We start from the raw sequence: 22,358 nt of genomic DNA on the forward strand, positions 1-22,358 counted from the left end.
TATTTTATTCTTTTAAAGAATTGTTGATCTGTGATGGCAGGTGATTTGTTTCCTTGCCAAGTCTTTCCTGAACCATAAAATCATAGGTCTAGCTAGGCCATGTAAAATATAACAATATAAGGAGAAATAAAGGAGTATGAGGGGACGTACTATATTTTTGTTTTATAAACAAAATGTGATACATGTGCTGTACAACATAACAGGTCCTTAATGGCAGATTCCTTCTAAGGATACACCCATGTTAACAAAATTTTAGCTAGAAAGGACTTTCAAGATGATGTAATCTATATCAAATATAAAATGAGAAAATTTAAAAGCTAAAGGACTCAAGTGACTGCCCAATACTCAGACAAGGAGAAGCAGGGAGATTTAAGAGAAGATTAAATGGTTTCACACACCAAGTCTCCTACACCCAGGTCAAATGTTTTATCCTCTAGATCAGTAGTTCTCAAAAGGATTTGAAGGGAGTTTTGTTGGCTGTGCAATGAAACTTCTCCCACTTTCCTAGAGTTCTTCATTCTCTAGCTGCAGTTTGCTACCAGCTCTTCTAGGCTTGGCATAAATATGGTCATAAAGCAAATGTATCTAGAAGAGCATAACTAACTCCTCCCCCCCCTCCTGTACCATACAGAAATAAAAGGAGAAGAGGGAGAAGAAACAGGAATCCCAAAGCCTAATTACTGTTCCTGAATGCCTAAACATTGTGAAACTCTTTTTTGTTGCCAATTTAAATATTCAAGTTAGACAATCTCTCAAGACAAAAAATTTGAGAAACTCTGTTCAGAGCAGAATTAACATCTGCCTGCACTGGGCAAATTAATCTACTTTATCATCAACAATTGACATATAAGTTATATATAACCATTTATGAGTGCTAATAGTAACTTAAGTTTCTTTTGTATCTGACATAGAACTGAGTCAAAAAATGAGTACAATCCATTTTTCTATCTTTAGCTTATTATGAATCCATTCAGACCCTATAATTTAACCCAACTGGACTACTTCAACTTGTCTATTACACACTATGTACTTTCCCAAATAGGCAGGAAGATAGGCAGTGCCAGGAGGGTTGGGCCTGTAGTCAGGAAGATCTGAATTCAAATAGAAGCTCACTCACTTAAATGTCACATAGTTGTGTGACCTTGGGCAAGTGATTTAACTTAGCATCTGCTTTCCAAGTTTGTTGTGAGGATCAAATGAGATATTTGTAAAGTGCTTATCACATTACCTGTACATAGAACACATTTTATAAATGCTTGTTTTTGCTCCCTCCCTCTCATATAAAATCATCTTTCATTATATTTTATAACTTTCTCCCAATTTCCGTCCTAATCCATCCTTCAAAGACCATCTCAAAATCTATCAAAAAGTTTTCAATTTCTATCCTACAAAACTTTTTTGATATTTTTCTTCCTCTTCAAATTTCAGAAATAATGAACATATAAAACTGCAGTTAAATTCACAGCAACATTAAAAATGAAAAAAAAAGTTATCTATCTATATCACCTTTAAAAACTATGACTAAAACTTAAAACTTCAAAAATTTATTTTGTGGAAGTCAGAAAAATCTTATTTACTATCACAATAAAAGTACAACAAAATACACTAATTTCATCACATTTTAAAATATCTGGGCAATGTGCTAAAATGAATTCTCTGAAAAAAAAAATTACAAAAATTTTCTATAGCCTCAAGATCTTCTGGTTCCATTATGAAACAAAGAAAGCATCTTTAAGCATCTTTCCAAAACTACATTGGGCTTAATCAACTACAAGTGTTCATAAAATAATAACAACCTTCTTGTCTTTCTTTAAAAAGGCTTACAAGACCCAGAAAGGTTAAATGTATTGCCCAGGGTTCAGCATTCTTTGCAACAGTTGCAAGGCATACAATGCTGAGAGATTTGTGAAGTGTTGTCATTTTTTTTTTTTAATTTTCACAACAACCCTCAAGAAAGTAACAGAAGAGGTATTATCCCCATTTTATAAAAGATAAAATTGAGGATCAGAAAGAACAAGTGTTTTTTAAACTCCTACTAAGTGTCAGGCACCATGTCAAGTTCTGTGAATACAAAGAAGGGCAAAAAAAAAAAAAAAAGAGTCCTGACATCAAAGAGCTCACACACAATACAAGGGGGAAACAATACACAAATAGGTATAAGCAATCTATAATACAGAATAAAATAGGAAATAATCAACAGGTAAAGGCATACTAGAACTAAGAGGAACTGGCAAAAGCTTTCCATAGGTGGTATTTTAGCTCAAACCTAAAAAAGCAAAATACTAGTTTCTTGATCAAGACAACCAACTGTATGTCACTCAGATTTTGTAGTATTTTGCATTTTACAAAGCTTTCTTCACAGAAACTTACAGAATGAAAGAGTACAATCATCTTCATTTTATGGAAAGTAAATTTTACAGAAGTAAAGCAGTTTTCACAAAAAATCACAAAATTTACCACAAAAAATGAACTAAAGTCATCTGACTCCCTCTCTCCCATGCTTTCTAATAATCTTTTAGGTTTTTTTTTCATTGACCTACTTTTGCCTTAAATGGATGAACTACATACCCAATGAGCAGAATTTATAAAGAGACTCTAGTTCAAAACAAAACAGAAACTTCATGACAAAAGCTCCCCCAAAACTGTAATGGGCTACTGAATAGATGGCAAGATTTTTATTATTTAATTAATTTAAAGATTAATTAAAAAATAATACTTCAATACAATACATCAGACAGAGAGAGGATGATTGTATAGAAAAAGAATGCTTATGGAAGGAAAGAAGACAAGTGACCTCTGGCACCACTATTCAAAAATCTAACATTCTCAGATTCCATGTTCTTGTGTTAATGAGTAATCAAAAGGCTGCTTTTCTTAACTCTTATATCTGCCCTATACCCCCATTACCAGTGTATACCTTAAAGTATCTTCTATATATCAGACAGTCAATATAGTTTATTGAAATGAAAAATTATTTTTATTTCTTTCCAGAATTACAATCTTCCACAAAACTGGATAATTCATAAGGTTACTGGTAGATATCTAACATATTTCAGTTAATTTATTCCCTTTTAATAGGTGGTTCAATTAAATCACTATATAAAAACAAAGTGATGCTACTGTGTATTATGTGGTACTCCTAGGTAAAAGAATCAAGTTAATTACTCAAGCTTGAGAGCTCTGAATAGAAAAAGTACTAGATCCAATCTATCTAGTACCAATAAGGCAACCTAAGGAGGGGAGGATTAGGTTGGAAACAAAACAAGTCAGGCTTCCATGCTAATTAGTAATGGGAACAGGACACTAAATGGATAATGAATTTCCAGCCTGCATGAACTGGGGAGAAATCAGATTCATCATAACAACAACAACAAACACAGGTACAGTTTATGTATGGCAATAGTTGCATTCAATTAAATGTTAATATAGAGCTTTAAGAAAAATTTTTATAGGTATTCCTGGCTAATCTAGGTTAGAAAACATTTATGAAACTTAGAAATGGTTATATGGTACAATTTCTATCCCTTTAAACAAAATGTATTAAATGTACTACCTATTTGAGAACCTATTAGTATTCAACAATAAACATATTTCTGTTTAAAACTGTTAACAGACACATTAGAATTGCTTTGAGATTTTTATGTGATGAAATCTAACAATTTTTATATGGTCCTTATGTTATTAAAGGCATTTAATAATTTAGGAAAAGAATTTTAATTTAGTTTCTAAAAACTATAATGTATAATTACTGTAGTTGACATAAAGCATTCTGTTATTGTAGAAGCAACGAAGTGGAAATTGAGGGAATGCCCATCATGTGGAGAACAGTTGAATAAATTGCTGTAAATGAATGTATGCTGTGAGAAATGATTAGCTGGTAGAGTTCAAAATACCTGAAAAGATTTACACAAACTGAAGAGAGCAGAACCAGAAGAACATTGTGCACAGTAACAACATCACTGTGTGATGATAAACTATAGCTGACTTTGCTCTTTTCAGCAATACAATGATCCATGAAAAATACAAGACACTCATAATGGAAAATGCTATCCACATTGAGAGAAAGAACTATGAAGTCTGAATGCAGATTGAAGCATATTATTTTCACTTTTTTTGTGGTGGTTGTTGCTTTCCCCTTTGGTTCTGTTTCTTCTTTTACGATATGATTAATGTAGAAAGATGTTTAAGTGATTACATGGGTATTAACCTCTGTGGGCTAAACACATCAAAAGTGACTACATTAAAACTACAGAGGATTTGTGCATTCTCTCAGTGGAAGGAATACCAACTCTGGTGAAACAAAAATACCCCTGTAGAATTCAAGTCTTGAAAAACCCCACAACATTAACACTTCCTGGAACAGGAACATGCAACAGAAGTGAAGGGAAAACTTCAATTATTCAGGCAACCATTGGAACTCTTCCAATCATAAGCAGAGCAACTAAGAATTTTCTGTCTTGTCACAATAAGAAAAGAATGAGAAGAATCTCTATTCTGCAACTAAGGATTTACAACAAGGAAGAACTGGTAACTAATGTGCAATCATTATCATCTCTATGCGACACATGAAAATCAGCCAAGTAATATGGTCTGAAATAATCCTAGATTTTGGGAGAGACAATTTTCAACACTTCAGAGTAAAGGTAAGTAGAATAGCCAATCCAAACTGGACATTTGAATAAAATTTTGAAGACAGAAAAAAAATTCTAATGCAAAAAGGGGAGGAATTCTCTAAAGCAGTGGTTCTCAAAGTTTTTTAAACTCTTAAAATGTATTGCAGGCCCTCAAAAAGCTTGTTTATGGGGCCATACCTATCAGTATTTGCTATATTTAAAATTAAAATATCTTAATATTATGAAAATAATTTTGAAACAGAGGATCTCCTAAAAGGGTATTGGGTTACCCAAAGAGGTTTCCTGGACCATATTTTAAGAACTACTGCTTAAAAAAAAAAAAAAAAAAGACTGATATTGATACACAGGGAGCTCAATTACTAAATTTGACGGGGAAAAGGAATCACAAAAGATGACAGCAAAGGCAAGCAAAGAATAATGTATATAAGTAAATTGTATGGAAAATGCTGTCCACATCCAGAGAAAGAACTATGGAGGTTGAATGTAGATCAAAGCATACTTTGCTTTGTTGTTGTTTTTTATTATGGTTTTCCCCTTTTAAACAAATTTTTTTTCATAACATGACTATTATGGAAATATATTTTAACATGTTATACATGTACAATCTGTATCAGAGTGCTTGCTGCCTTATGGAGGAGAGAAGGGAGGGAAGAAGAAAAATAAATGTTGAAAACTCTGTATGTAATTGTGGGAAAAAATTAAAACAAAGAATTGAAAGGGTTGGGGGGGGAAGTAAATTATAATATGAAAGAGTATTATGTAGCCTAATGTTGGTAAGAGGAAAAAAAAGATCAAAAAACAAAAAGGCATTTTTATATTGGGGGGAAGAGGATAATAAAAAATGGAAACAGAAGAAAAAGTAGAATTCATTCTGTATCTTTTAAAAACAAAATAATTTTGGCATAAATAAGAATGGATAAAAAAAAGTTAACACACAAGAAAAAGTAGAGAAAATAAGATAGTGCTAGGTAACCTATATGAGTTAAAGACACCAATCCCAGGCAAATTACATATCAAGTACTAAATGTTCTATGTTTTTTCAGAGCCAGGCAGTGATCTGAGAGAAATAATATAGAACAAGAAGGAAAAAACAAGCCAGAGAGTCTTATTTGAATTCCTAGCAAAATTCTACAATGTATCATTAAGGAAATAGTGAATACTTACAAAAGGAAGCAATGATCACAAAGATGTAGCATGGTTTTATCAAGAATAGATCAAACCAGATTAACCCCATTTCCTTTTTTTTTTTTTGACAGGGTAATTAAACTATTATCAAGAGAATGAAACAGATACAGTTGACCTAGATTTTAGTACAATTGTCTTTCACAGTTATTTTTGTAGGAAAAGTGGCCTATCCAATTTTATATATGATTAAGATAAATTTAGAACTGGCTGAATCGTGGAGTGCCCCACTGATCTGTACTTGACCCTGTGTACTATTTAACATTTTTTTCAAAGGATATGGATACAGGCATGGGGTTCCTCTTATCAACTTTTCAGATGAGAGAAGAAATAGGTAATCTAGTGGATGAGTTAATTAAGATCCAGAAAGATTTGGACAGCCTACAACATTGACTCAAACTTTTTAAGGCTTAATTTCATATTGATAAATATAAAATTTACATTTGGATTCAAAATAATATCAAAGACAAGATGGAAGAATATTGGGCTAGACAACAGTCTGAAAAAATCAGAGGATTTGAGTGGAATACTATATTTCAATAAGTCAACAGTATTATATAGAAGTCAAAAATAAAGAAAAAGTGATTTCAGGCTAAATTGAGAGAAGTATTATTCCAGTATTATCAGAGATTGTCTTTCTGAACTTTATTCTGGTCAGATCACATCTGGAGAATTGAGTATATGGAGAATTCTGATGACATTTTTGCAATAATACTAATTAGAGTGTTCAGAAGAGCAACCAGGATGAAAAAGGGCCTCAAGATCATAAAACATGAGTATCAATTCAAGGAGTTCAACATGTTAAGTCCAGAGAAAATCCAAGAATATGCTAGATATCTTAAAATATATGGTAGGCCATCATGTGAAATGGAGATTAGATTTATTCTCGTTGATTTTAAGACAGAATTTGGGGGGAGAAGGGGGAAGAGCAAAATTCATTAAGAGACTACATAGTATCAGGTTTGGTATAGGGAAAAATTTCCTAACACTTAAGAGGTTTACAACAAAAGTCAGATGGGAGGTGCCCTGAGATGATAGTGACTCCCTACGACTCAGCCCCTTAAACCATCTTCACACAAAGGTTAGATGACCACTTTTCAAGTATGCTGTAAAGGAGATTTTTTTTTTTATTATTCAGGTATTGAACACTCTGAGGCAAATCCTTTCCAATTCTGAGATTCTGTGACCAAGTAATATTAAACTCGCAAAAAAAAATGCCAAGATGTATTATTAAAGTAACAGTCCTGGGTTACAATTAAAAGAAACTTTATGGTATTATAATTTAATTTTTAGACTAGTGAACACTTTTAATGTCTTGTCTAAACCTTGTATTTCTCCAATATCTAGCCCAAAGCTCCATACACAGCACACAAAGTTTGCTGAACTGAAAGAAATGAGCCAAAAGTGAGAAAAAAATGTGAATTTGGCATATGACAAAAAAAAAATCATCTTGGCAAGAATGATTTATATGATTACATGTGATTTAAATATTCTTTAAAATGCATATGTATATATTATATATGTATATTTATACATATATGCATACACACATATAGAACACAAAAGAATGAAAAATGATTTTAAATATAGTTTTTAAAATATATTTAGAATTAAAATTAATATTATATAAACTTACAGCATTTCAGATTTGAGATTAAAAAACAAAGTGAGCTTGTTATTCATAAATTTGGTGAATTTTTTTTCATCACTAAAGACAACTATCAATATACATATTTCAGCATGTAAACATTTATAACATTTTACAAATGTGGAATTTTATACTGGAAAATCACTTGTCTAAATGAGTGTTGAAAAAAATATTCAATAATCCCCCCTCTCCCCCAACCCCAGTCCCTTTTCTTTCTAAAATTAAGTTAGGATAAATTACCCACTGAAATGAGCCTCAAAGTTAGAAAGACCAGGGTTGAAATACAGCTTCAGACAAGTATTTAGTACTTTTGTGACCCTGAGCAACTCAATTAATCTTTGCCTGCCTTTAATCTCCTCAATTGTAAAATGGGAATAATGTTGCTACTTTCCTCTTGGCGCTGTTGTGAGGATTAAATGAGATAATATTTGTGAAGCACTTAGTATAGAGTCTAGCACAGGGGCTTAATAGATACTTATTTTCTTCCTCCCAATTTTAATAGAAAGGAACAGCACAAAAAGCTTCAAATTACTTGACCAAAGTCTCAGAACTATCTGAGTTATCTCTTCTGAGACACCTGGCCCCAATCTGAAAAATCCTCTTAATTTTTGGACCTCCCTTAGTGCCAGAGAAGTCTGTTATTATGGCATTAAAAGATAAAATGTTATTAAAAGATAAAAAGTGTTGATATACAACACTATACATGTATTTTCTGCATTTCTAAGTTTCTAAACATTTTCTGTGCTATCTGCTGGCTTTCACCTGTCATCTGTGGCTTCCACAAAACTCCGCCCCAAATTCCCTTGTGATTCCTTATGTCCATTTATGTTATATTGGAACCTCGATGAAGTAAGTTGCAATGTGAAAAGGTAACTGATTACTATCAGATGTACCATAACTTACATTATGTCCAAAACCAAGTCTGTTCCACTTGAAGGGCTACAATGGGAATCAGCTAAATCTTTTAATATCACAGCGTAACTTACAACTTGATTCACATAAGGCAGCACTTGAGCAGAAGATATAGAAGTAAATATTAAATCTAGAAAATGACTATAAAGGACCTAAAGCTAAAAGACATGAGGTAGGAATATTGTATTTACTTTTCCTGTCAAAATATCATAACAAGAAGTGACCCAAAGCAGAGAATTTAAGACCTCTAACTATTTACTGGATACTGTTATCTTTGTGCACAGACTTATTAGCATTTCTGAAACCTTGCAATGGAATCATTTCCAATACTATTCCTCCCAATTTGCTTTCCTTGGAAGACAAATGTGGTAAGTCCATCATAAGCAGCAAAGAGTGTTATATTTGGCTGGTGGATCAAATAAAATGACAACAGAAGAGAATTCCCATGAAATCACACTATGTTTAACTCCATTCACAGAGCCGTCAATGTTAAAATACATTTGACAAAAGGTGAAAATATAGATCACTACCTTGATACAAATATACTTCATCAATGAGCAGTATTTACTACCATATGCATGTATGTTTCCGTGCATGTGTGTGTGTATAAAATAGATATATAACAAATCTGAAAAGTGTTGACAAAAATAAAATGCATAATTCTTTCTTATAATTACCTAGAATTGTAGTAGTTGACAAATTCTAATATTTCAAGGTTTGCAAAGTACTTTACATAACATTATCTAAGTATAGTTATCTTCATTTTAATGAAGATTAAGAAACAGACTCAAAAGAACTAAAATAAAAATCACCAATCAAAAAGCAATTGGGAAATAAAGTCAAAGACAAAATGAAGAATCCTTCAGTTTACATTTCACTGTTGTAAAGCTAAATGCATAAATGTATCTATGCATGCACAAACATATATACATATAAAACATACAAAAAAAGGGTAATGATCTCCCTAGCATCAGGAAGATCATAAAAATCATATAAAAGAGATGATACTTGAACTGTTTGAATGTTAAAAAAGGAACTCTTAAAAGGTAAAGTTGAAGTGCATCAGATAAAAGGTCAAGCACAAGCAACAGTAAGTAGAGCAGTTTGAAAAAAAGAGCAGTATGTATAATAAGCCTAAAAATGTAAACGAGATAGATCAGGATAGATAGGGTATTAAATGCCAGAGAAATTTATATTTTATCCTAGAAGTACAGGAGTTTTTTTGGGCAGGAAAGTTGACATGATCAGATCTGTGCTTTAGGATGTCTCTTTGGTAGCTAAAGTAAGACAGACTAAAAAGAGGAAAAACCTGAAGCAGAGAAATCAATTAGGAAGTTACTATAATAGTCTAGGCCAAAGCTTTTTAAGGTGTGGATCTCAAAAAAATTGCTAACAGTAAAAGGTTTCTCAATACAATAATCAAAAATTAATTCAAAATCAAATGTGTGAAGAATTCAGGGTATTTTTGGCAGTACTTGCCCATGTGACTTCACTGCAGCCTTGGTTCTAAACATGAAATGCAAGCACACACAAGTGCTGCCAGAAACACATCAGCTCAGATTTGAGATGGAACTGCATAAAAATTTTTCAGGTAAAAGGAATTGCAAAAGGAAAGAGTTTAAAAAGCCCTGGTCTAGGTAATAGGGGATGAAGGCATGAATTAGGATGATTGCAATACAAATGGAAAGAAAAAATGTGTTGTCTTTTGTTATCAAAGAGGACTAAAATAACATCACTATGTTAAGAGACAAGTTCCAGTATTTGCAACTGTGGCTGATAATCCAACACAAGCTTGGAATGCTCTGTTACAGGACACAAATAGTCCACATGAACATTTATTTGGGGTGGGCTCTCTAACTCTGTACATTTCACATTTCTTTTGGGCTAATTCAATTCTGCTTTGCTCAGAGAGCACAGCACCTTCTCTGATGAGGGAACACCATGTGATGATAATGGTAGTGTCTCACATATCATACAATCTATTCTAAAGTTCTTAAGAGATACCTTGAGAGTGTTCTCAATTGTCATTTACTATTAAAGACTTATGCATCTCATGACCTTATCACCACATTGTAATTCATTTAATTAAATGCAATAAAACTTCTTGGCTGCAACCTCATTACAAATACTGGCTTTAATAGACTGATTGTAAGAAGAGACAGACAGGATGTAAGAGTGACCAAGGCAATGTGTGGTGCAGAGTGCTGGACTGATCACAAACTTATCCTCTCCAAGATAATCCAGCAATACCACTGAGGGAAAACTGACAAGAACTGAAAACCCTATGAATGGAGTTGTGGAGACAGGATGATGGATAATAAGAATTTAAGAAGATTGTGAATTTAGAAACCCAGACAATTAGAAGAATGGTAATGACCTCAAGAAAAATAATAAAAATTACATGCAACCTTCACCCCATTCTTCTATCCCATTTTTTCCAAAAGATCATCCCCATATTCCTTAATATTTAATCTCTCACTATGTATTAGCTACTTCTAAGCTGTCTACAAATGCCCTTTCTTCCCCATTCCTTAAAAACCTCTTAACTGGTCCAATTATCCCCAGTAGCTACTGTCCTACATCTTTGTTTTCTTATTTAAATTTATTTAATTTAAATTAAATTTACAGCCTCTCTTTCCTGGAGATTTTCTTCTGTCTGAATTTTTATGATGCTATCCTCTCATTTCTCCTCCTATTTCTTTCACAGTCTCCTTTGCTGGAACTACATCAAAGGTCTGCTCTAGGATCTCTTCTCTTTTCTCTCTATACTAGCATTTTTTAACTTTAGACTCATGGTCTCCTAAGCAGTCTGTGGGGTAAAAAAATTACATCATTATTTTTACTACCTAGTAATTAAAATTAAGCATTTCCTTCAAGCATGAATTGTTATTAAAAAACATTATTTTGAGAAAGAATCCATGGGCTTCTCTAGACTGCTAAAGGAGTCCATATTACAAAAAAAGTTAAGAACCTCTATTCTATATTACCTTGCTAGGTGATCTCATCAGCTTTCGTGGATTCAATTATCATCTCCAACTATCAGCTCCGTCATTAGATGATTCTCTAGTCTATTTTCCTAGTAGAAACCTACTCTCCTGACCTCATTACCAACTTCCCAATGGACATCTCAAACTGCATATCCTATAGCTATTGCAGTATGTCCAAAATAGAACTTATTACCTTTCCCCCAAATCCTCCTCTCCTTGTAACTCTTATTACTGTGTAAATGACAATAACCTTTCCCTGTCACCCAATTTCAATGTCATTCTCAACCCTTCACTCATATTCTGTCAAATTTATGTGCCAAATCTTATTGTTTGAATATTTATAACATCTCTCAATATTATCTCCTCTCACACCCACAAGCTCCATTTTTGTACAGAGTGTTTCATCAGTTCTTGCCTAGATTAGTTCAAATTGGCCTTTCTGCTTCATCTCTTCCCATTCCTGTCCATACTTCACTCAGCTGTCAAATTCATTTTCTTGGGGCAGCTAGGTGGTGCAGTGGACAGAGCACCTGCCCTGAAGTCAGGAGGACCCGAGTTAAAATCTGGTCTCAGAAACTTAACACTTCCTAGCTGTGTGACCCTGGGTAAGTCACTTGATCCCAACTGCCTCAGCAAAAAATGTTTTTTGGTTTTGGTTTTTTTTTTTTTAAAAAGCATCTTCTTTAAGAAGATCTCTTACCATGTTATCTTCCCCTCACCTCTTCTTAATAAACTCCAGGGCTCTCTATTAGCTCCAAGACCAAATATAAAATCCTCTGCTTAGCTCTTACAACTTGGCCCCTTCCTACCTTTTCAGTATTCTTACATTTTACTACCCTCCACATACTCTAAAATCCAGCTATATTATATTAACATTATTATTATTCTTTGTACCCAGCACTCTATATTCTAAATGTGTGTACCTTTTCATCATCTATGTTTGGAATGTTCTCTCCTTACCTCTTGCCCTCTACTTTCAAAGGCTTTCTTCAAGATATTGGCTCAAGTCTATCTTCTCCAAGGGGCTTTTCCCAATCTCCCTCATCCTACTCTCTTGATATTGACTTCCCTTTTAGATCATCTCCCATTTATTGTATGTGTGTCTCTTTGTGTCTACTATCTCCCCCTTAGAGTGATAGGACTTTATGCATTTCTTTGTATGCTAACAACTTAGCACAGTATTTCATACATGATAAATCCTTAATAAATGATTGTTGACTAACTATCTGACTGAGGGGCAGGGATGAGTTTGGGAGAAAAGATGATGAGCTCTATTTTGGACATGATGAATAACTTACTTGTGGTAATTCAGATAATTAACATAAGAGGCAGCATTCAAACTCAAGATTTCCTTTTACCAAATTCAATGTCCTTCTATTACATTAAGTTATTTCAATGAAAAAATTTCACTTCTCCCTTTTAAACACTACTTGGATATTAAATTGTTACATATATTTTATTACTCCTTTTTATAAAACAAAAATGTCTTATAGCTTGTATCAATATATTTTACATAATACATCAAATACTCACCTTTTGAATAAATTTCTCAACACTCTGTACCACGTGTTTATAGAACTAAAGCAAAAAAAAAAAAAAAAAAAACTTGTAAGACATAATTTTTGAAGTACAAATACTTGTATGCATTCATGTATATATGTAGTTTTACACATATAAACATACATATACACCCTCAAAATAGTACAGGTACTTTTATTTACTATAAACCTCAATAGATCATTATCTGTTATTACCTTACTACAAAAAAGCTTCTTTAAAGGAGATAATAGATAATTAACATGTACAAAGAACTCGATCTTCTTAACAAAAGAAGACACTAAAAAGTTTCTTCCCTTTTATCAAAAATTTTATTTTATTTATTTTTATTGTTATTATTATTATTATTTTTTTTGCTGAGGCAATTAGGGTTAAGTTACTTGCCCAGGGTCACACAACTAGTTAGTATTAAGTGTATAAGGCCAGATTTGAAATCATATCCTCCTGACTTCAGGGCTGCTACCCTATTCCACTATACCACCTAGCTGCTCCCCTTTATCAAAAATTGTATAAGACAAGCCAATGCTGGTAAACAAATCATTTAAAAAATCAGAACCAAACCAAACCAAACCAAACCAAAACAAAACAAAAACCCTCAAGTATCTTGCATTAAAATAATTAAATTTACCTAGTCATGAAAAAATAAATAATAAAATGTTTTTAATCTAGGATGATTGAGGGAATGAAGTGGACAGATCAAATCTCCTTAAATAAAAATTTCCATATAAACTATACATAATAACCAGAATCACAAATCAGCTGAATCAAAAAGCATCAAGTCAAATCCCTCATTTTACAAGAGGAAAAACCATGATTTAAAAGAATTAAAATATAATAAAAATATACTTAGCACTAAAACTATGGAAAATATATTTGATAAACTCAAAATCATTTCTGGATTTCTTCCAGAGTAGAGTTTCTTCAGTGACCATTACATTTTAAATATGAACATAAAGTCTGTCAGAGCATGATGCTACACCACTGTACTATGACTATCCTATATGCTGCTTTTCTGGGAGTTGGGGGAGAGAGAAGAGTAAAGAGAAATACTGATTGATACCAGCTTGTTTGTCTTGCCCACATAAAAGCTCAATGCAAAAATAAAAATAAAAATTATTTGAGTTTCTTGAAAACCCAAGATAAATGGGAGCTTCTTATACATAGTGTTTCAAAAGTCTTAGTGCTATTTTAAGAAGTATTTTTGGGCAGTAGGTTTTGGTGAATAAAGGGGAAGAGCTTAGACTTACACTAAGACTTTTGGGACACTTTGTGTCTAAGAACACTATCTTAAAACAATGTGAAAATCCATAATCAATCTTATTGAATTATAGTTATGTTTTGTTCACCCAATTCCAACTGTCCTCAACTACCCATTTAGAACTTTTCTTTATCTGTTCTTCAAAATTTTGCTGTGCCAGAGGTGTATTTAAAAGCAAGTTTAGCAATCATGATGGTCTACATATAAAGCTATATCTTTCCCCAAACCTGGCTAGAATCAAGTCTGAGAGAAATCTAAAATCACTATCATTTTTTTTTTAGTCAATACTTTCCCTTTCAAAGAGATCATAGAGGAATATTGTCTATATTCAAGCCAGCACCACTTCCAAGAAGCCTAACTAAGCTAATAATTTTCTAAGATACCATAAAAACTCAGTGGGAAATATCTCTATGAAGTAAACATGCAGGGAACCAAAAAAACTCATCTTGTCTTTTGAAAACACAACAATAATTCAAGAAAAATCACTTTTTTCTCACCTTAATAGCTTTGATGGCTGCCTTCGTGATCTGTGTCATTTTAGCCTTGGAAATAGGTGGTTTGTAGTCATTCAGGGAATAGAGCTAAAGAAAAAGAATATGTTTTTAGATACAACACAAGACTAACCCTGTAAAAGTGATAAAATTTATGAAAATGTAAGAATTTTTCCTGACAAAACCCTATTTAAATTACAATGTTGCTTTTGTTAAGACAAATTCCTCATCTCAAACACAAGGATTCCTTTTTATGTAGTACTAAATTTTCTAAGACCTAATTTATATTAAAAAAAAAAAAAAAAAAAAAAAAAAAGATTTGACCAAAAACGTGTATAGATGAAGTCTCATAATTCTGAGCCTTTTTAAAACATTCAAAATTTACTTACTGATTTCCCCATATAGAATATTTCCTTTGTATTATACTGAAAAATGTGGTCACGAAATTTGATCAAACCACAATCTTCATCAAAGTCCTTCTAAATATATATTAAAATTCAATTGTTGAAAGACTATATGTTTTGGGTTTTACCAGATGCATTTTCCTCTTCCATTTACTAAGTCAACTTTTTAGCTATCCAACAAAGGGCTCAACCACAATAACAAAGTAGCATAGTTGTTAGAAACTGGATCCTCTACTCAAGTTGTCTGCAGTTAGGGTTTCAGATACTTCTATTTGATTCTAGCTCTGGCCTTACATAAGATCTTTCTCAAATGATCAGGCCTTTCCCAAAAGTCACTGAAAAGACAAGTTACAATCTAAAGAAGATGGGGATTTGATATCAATTTTTTTCTTTTTAAGTGTTGATTCTGCTAGAGAATGTTCAAAGTTCTATGGAAAAGGCATGGGTTATGATTTCAACTGGAAAAAATGGGAGGATAGGTTGATTTTTTAATATGTGTTTTCTTCATATGTTTGGCTGTGTCATTGCTGTCATGTAAGAAATAAAATTTGTTTTTATTAAAAGAAGAAAAAAAAGTCACTGGTTTAAGATCACAATCAGTTTTATGTACCTACCACCTAGTTTCTCCTTGGCCTACTTGGGTCTGTAATTCCTCTCCTCCTTGCATCTGACGCTCTTAGACTGTGTGCTTCTTCAGACTTTTAGCCTGGGATCTTAATCCCTTCAGTCTAATATTCAAGCCATTAATTTGATTTCTCTACTTAGAACTGTTCATTCTGACATATACTGATCTAAAGACTTGGAACTGACCTCATACTTGAGTTATTCTCTAAAACTCTATCTTAAGAACTTAAGAGATGTTCAAATCTCTTCCTTATCTGACAAATGAGAAAACTGAGGTCCAAAGGAATTCAGTGCTTTGTCTAATATTACACAGCTAAGAAGAGTTGGCATTTGTTTAAACAATGTCCTGATTCCAAAAAACAATAAAGATCCAATAATCATCTGCTCCTCCTAGAAATCCTTGACTAAATTCTGATTATATTAATTTAGATTTTTGGTACTCAACGTACCATGCCCTGTTATTAACTAACCTCCTGTTTGTGGCTCTGGGCTTATCAAAGCCTCCCCAACAGATGGATTTCTGATCACTGAAGGCCTAATGAGGTCATATGACATAGCAAATAGTGCAAAGAGCTAAAGGACTGTAATTTAGGAGTTGCTTTGGTCCTGTCAATCTCTCTGTGCCTCAATAAAGAATAAGAGGGATTCTAAGATATATTCTGTATATTCTCAATTTCTATTCCTTTACAAAATGAGAATAATTTTTGTTTTCTTGCTGGGATTTTAACAAAAGAAGGAAACTACAGGTTCTTTATCACTTTGTCTATATATTATCTATCACGTTTATAGCAGTCAATCTTACAGATTTGCCTAATCCTTCCCCCATATATAAATCTGAAGTCTTAATTTCCAGGAGCCTAGATCATAAACTATTTAATGAATACTTTAGACTTTCCATCTGTTTGTTTCCCAATAAAATGGAAAAACATTTTATTCTCATTTTCTTTGAAAAACAAAAATCAGCAAATAAGAGCTCTTTATCACAATCAGGGCATAATAAAGTGTCATGACTACTAATTTAAAGTTTTTACACGCAAAAAGAAGTATTTAATTAAAACTACTTGAGTAATTTTGTTCAACAAATTCCTTTTATATGTCAATGACTCCAAGTTATCTAATTTCCTAATGTTTATGATGGAAACCATGGATCAAACCCCCCCCCAAAACAGTTAAGACTTTCCCAAACTTTGATTTTCATTTTCTTTCTATTTGTGTGCCCTTCATGAAAAGCTATCAATTATAAATAAAAATAAAATTCAAAATCTAATAGTTTATTTAAATGTTTGTCATTCAAAACAGCCATAAAAAGGTTAACACACTATCAACAAGCCCCATCTTTTCTTCATCTGCATGAATGGAGCCAGTATAAAATCTTAACTTGCAGGAGCCTAGATCATAAAATATTTAATATTTAATGAATACTTTGGACTTTCCATCTGTTTCCCAATAAAATGAAAAAACTAACTCTATTTTGCTCCATCTAGCTGGAACCATTTTGCCACTTTCCAAAACTTCTATTAATTTTGGCTGCCATCTAAATTTGAAAAGTTTGACCAAAAACAAACAAACAAACAAAATACTGGATTTTGTACATTTTTAAGCTACAATATAGAGTTTTAATTTTTACCACAAATGATTTCATGGATTTAACAAATAATTCTGTTAAGTCCATAAAAGAATACATAAAAAACAAACTGGAAGAGAGAAAAGAATTCAAAGAGATCTTCTTTTATGAATTGTACAAATAAGCCTAACACTTTCTCTCAAAATAAGATTTGACAAATTAATCAATATCTTTCATATGAAAATTCAAAATAAAAAAGAACTTAAAAAAATACCTTTCTGTCATCTATGTTGATAGTTGATAAGATTTTTCAGAAATCAACAGTCTCATATAAAATACTCTCAATTGAACAAGTGAGTAGAAAAGACAAGCAAACCAATAATGTGAATTCATCTATTCCAGAGTTGAGAGACCTTATTTGGAAAATGGGCAAACCTTTGGGCATCCTAGAGCCAAGTCTCTTTCTCAATATATTATTGAATAATTAATCAGGTATCAAACACCAAACAAATCACTTAGGCCCTTTAGGGCTCAGATTCTCAATCTCATTTTTTTCTTATTTGTTATTCAATTGTTTTGTCATTTCTTACTTTTATTTGGGTTTTTTTAAAGCAAATTAAGTGGAGTGGTTTGCCACTTGCTTTTCCAACTCATTTTACAAATGAAAACTGAAACAAACAGGATTAAAGTGACTTGCCCAGGGTCACTTAGTGAGCCCCTGAGACCAGATTTGAACTCAGGAAGCTAAATCTTCCTGAATCCAGCCCCAGCACTCTATCATTGTGCCACCTAGCTGCTCCAATCTCTCATTATTAAAGCTTTTTTAAAAATTGAGATGCAGCATCTATTTCAATTAATATAAAACAGCTTCTTGACAGAACAAACAGGCTCATTTTTCTATTTGTATCCTCTCAGTGCCTACTACACATTAGATAGTTAATTATTATCATAAACATAAAAATTATGATTAAGTAATGAGGCAACCAGACTCAAACAGATTTTTTTTTTAAGGGCAGAGAAATCTGGAAGAAACAGATGATCAAGATGATAAGGTTTTAAAAACACTTAACCTTATCACTCTAAAGAAAGTTCAATATCACAGATGTTGATTTGTATAAAAACTTATGACTTCATACAAATTAAAAAAAAAACCTACTAATCAATATGCACAAATGGGTGTAAAATTCAATTTATAGATCTAGGAAAGTATAATCGAGAAAAAGATAATAAGACCCAATTTTGTAGTGTCACCTCCATCTTGTGAATTATTAAAATAGACTGAAAAACATTCTCAAATCTAAGCTATCAAGGCAAACTACCTCAATTTGTTCATCTGTAAAACATAAATTTCAGCTCATACTGTATTAGAGAGGAAAACATATTTGGGGGAGGGTTAGAACAGAGAGATTATATGGGGAAATGTACCCAAAAAGGAGGTCAGGATTACATCGTAAAAGACTTAAGAGGCTAAGCAATAGAACTTAAGATTTTGTTCAGTAAGAAATAGAGAGCAAATGAAGATTTTAGAAATATTAATCTGGAAGTCTGCTGCAGAAAATTATTTGCAAAAACCTGCTTGTTCAATTATTTTTATCAATAATATCACTATGTGTATAAATCAAACTCAAAAGAATTTTATAAAGATGAATAAACGTGGATTTATCAAGTTAATAAAAAGCTAGGCAAGGAAAGGACTACTGGTTGGAGAGAAAAAGAAAGAGTTACAGTATTAAATGAAATGAAGTCTTCCATGAGGTAGTGATGAGAAAGCAGTGTAGGTTCAAGGGAGAACTACAATAAATGTATGGAAACCAAAGATGGAATAATCATACCTTAGACCCCCCCCCCAAAAAAAAAGCCCATTTGGGCTGAACTGTAAAAAATGGAAAGGGAAGTTATGCACAGTGAAACTAGAAAAGCTGCATAAGGCTTTAAAAGCTAACTTTAAAATTTTTATTTTAATGTAAAGGCAATGAAAGTCAACAGAATTTGTTGAGTAAGGGAGTGACAATAACAGTGCTTCAGGCAATTAAGACTATAAACTGCCTAAACTTCAGAATTTCATTCACCAATAAAAACACAGGTCAATACAACTTTCATCAATTCCTCCCCTCAAATCTCAAGATGATCTAAAGAACAAGAGTGGAGACATACTTGGTAAGTGCAAGTTAAGCTGCATCATTTTCCAAATAATAATTTATATTCAAATAGTGGTAGTCCAAGAGTTATTATAAAGAAATTTATGACCAGAAAGGGAACTTGACTAGCTATTTATAATAGATAAGCCAGAGTTTCACAATGAAATATAAGTAGACCTTAGGAATATCAACTAGTTTTATTTTAAAATATTTTAATATAAATGACTTTCTTTTGTAGTCCTATGTATCTTATTTTGTGCATTTGAAAAGATTATTCTAAGAAAGGTTTCTTATGTTCCAGTAGACCATCAATAGTTATGTGACACAAAAATAAATTTAACACCTACCTAATTTAGAATAATGCTTCTGGAAGTCAGTCAAAAATAATTTTATTAAGTATCTATGTGCCAAGCCCTGTGCTATGCCCTGAGGACACAAGTTTTTAAAAAAATTGTCCCTCAGTTCCTGCCTTCAAAAAATTTTTAATTTAAGGAAGGAATACAAAATACAAAAGGAAGCAGGATGGTAAAGGGAAGGTACAAGGGAAGATAATGTCTGACTCATGAAAATGAGTAGGAAATGAAGAGACAGTTGGGCTGGGTGCCTTCTTCAAATGTTAGTTTTGGAAGTTCTTTCCATTCAAAGGGCATATGACCTATATGTAAGGAAATTTCTGAGGCACAATGGTCATAATGTTACAGAATAAGAAGGCATGAATGAATTACTATGCGGAGCAATAGAGAACTACCCAAATAATAAGATTATGTATTCTCGAAATACTGATGCAATAACATAATATGCCTATGTCTCTACTGTCACCCCAAACCCCCAACTAATGCTCTCTCTCAGACTACATTCCACTTACATTACATATATATTACATGTATAGTTATTGGTATATTATCTCTTCTATTAGAATGTAAGCTCCTGTGATTTCAGAGAGGCCTGGCAAGACTTATAAATTTATGTTAAGTGAGTAGAACCAAGAGATCATTGTACACAGCCACAACAAGATCATGTGACGATCAACTGTGATAGACATGGCTCTTTTTCTGCAAGGAGGTGATTCAGGCAAACTTGTGATGAAGAGAGCCATCTATACACAGAGAGAGAACTGTAGGGACTGAGTGTGAAATCACAACACAGTATTTTCACTTTTTCTATTGTTGTTTGCTTGCATTTTGTTTTTTTTTCCCATTATTTTCCCTTTGTAATCTGATTTTTCTTGTGCAGCATGATAAATGTGGAAATATGTGGAGAAGAATTGTACTTGTTTAACATATTGGATAACTTGCTATTTAGGGGAAAGAATAAAAGGGAGAAAAAAAATATGGAACACAAAGTTTCAAAAGGATGGATGTTGAAAATTCTGCAAGCTTTTTTGAAAAAAACAAAAAAATTAAAAAAAAAAAAGTGTTCTCTTGGAGGGCAGTGCCTGTTTTTGCTTTTCTTTATACCCTTACAGCTTACTTTCCAATATATGGCACATTTGTCGTTATTCAGCTAGGTTCCATTCTGCATGACCCTGTTTGGGGTTTTCTTGGCAAATATACTGGAATGGTTTGCCATTTCCTTCTCCAGTGGATTAGATAAACAGGGGTTAATTGAAAACCCCAGAGTCACAAAGCTAATGAATATCTAAAACTAGATCTGAGCTTGTCTTTCTGATCCCAGTTCCAGCAATCTACCTACTGAGCCTTCTAGCTACATGTTTCTTGACAGAATGATGGTTACATGTGGCTCCTAAGTTTGTTGGTTTTGGTTAACCATTTCTTTAAAAAAAAAAAAAAAAAAAACACCAAAAACTTACTGGGAATGACTTATTCATAAGTAAATGTTATATAAAAACAAACAACAAAAAAAAGCACACATAGAGAGAATACATACACATAGAGAAGAAAAAGAGCAACTAACTGACTAACTGCCCTTGATGAACTCAAGCCCCCTTAAACTAAGAATTACATTAAAATTTAATTATATTCATTCCAAGATACCATTAAAGAATTCGTTAAATGTGACTCGTGGGCCACTGACACCAACCTTTGAAAAATGTCCCCCCCAAAACCAGAAAAATTAAGTACAAATTGTTTGAGGTTCAATAAAATGGAAGAAAAAAAAAAGTCTAAAAATTATTGACCAGAGCTTAGATACCAACAACATTGTAGGATGTATTATTAAAAGTGCACCTTTTGTCAAAGAAAGTAGTGAGCACATAAAGATAACACAGCTTCATAACGCTAAGCTCACTTCCTTTGCTGAAAGTACAACCATATCGGTAAACAAGGAAAATACTATAGCTATTACTAATTTTAGCAAAGAACTTGAAAAAAGTTCCTCATGTCTTTCTTATTAATAAGACAGAGCAGAGTACGCTAAGACAACATTTACAGTTGAGTGGATTCAAAATGGTAACACACCAAAAGAAGATAAGGTCAATATAACTTTCCAGATTTTTGCTATTTAACATTCTTATCAATGACATGGATAAAATAATACATATTTACAGATAACAGCTCACTAATAGCACCTTAAAAAGCTATTAGGTTGAAATAAATTTCTTAAGATGAATTTTAATGCAGCTTAATGTACAAGTTATAACAGGTTCAAAACTTCAATTTCAGGAGATACATAAGGTGAAAAAATCTTGGCTAGAGAGCAGTTTGCCAAACACTCATACCCACACAGTTTGTCAGGCTACAAGTTTATTTTTATCAATGTATTTTTTTTTTAAAAAAATTTATAATTCATATTTTTTGAGGGAAAACAAATACAAATTAAAGGACTACAAATTATTTGTCTACAAACCAATTAAAAATCCCTGATCTACTTTGATAGAGAAAGTATCTTTATTGGATATTCTCTATATCAACAAAATCACAAATTTCAGTTGTTTTAAAAAGTACAACTGAGAGTAAGTAATGTTCCAGTTACTTAAAATTCCTAAGTCTGAATTTCAAAC

At 32.4% G+C, this 22,358-nt stretch overlaps 1 protein-coding gene across 11 annotated transcripts in view; it reads right to left on the bottom strand.

Moving 5' to 3' along the window:
• SCAF8 (SR-related CTD associated factor 8) overlaps positions 1-22,358 on the bottom strand; it is a 252,202-nt gene that overhangs the window by 206,772 nt on the left and 23,072 nt on the right. For all 11 annotated transcript variants that reach the window (XR_012489163.1, XR_012489160.1, XR_012489162.1 and 8 more), the window contains 2 exons: positions 14,676-14,759; positions 12,897-12,941 (listed from right to left, as the gene is read on the bottom strand). Coding sequence is in view for 4 of the 11 variants with exons in the window: in XM_074309463.1 (XP_074165564.1) it covers positions 12,897-12,941; positions 14,676-14,759 (129 nt within the window). In the remaining 7 variants the exon portion in view is untranslated. The remainder of the gene's footprint in view (positions 1-12,896; positions 12,942-14,675; positions 14,760-22,358) is intronic.

Source organism: Sminthopsis crassicaudata, chromosome 4 (genome assembly GCF_048593235.1).
Source record: "Sminthopsis crassicaudata isolate SCR6 chromosome 4, ASM4859323v1, whole genome shotgun sequence".
Taxonomy (NCBI): Eukaryota; Metazoa; Chordata; class Mammalia; order Dasyuromorphia; family Dasyuridae; genus Sminthopsis; species Sminthopsis crassicaudata.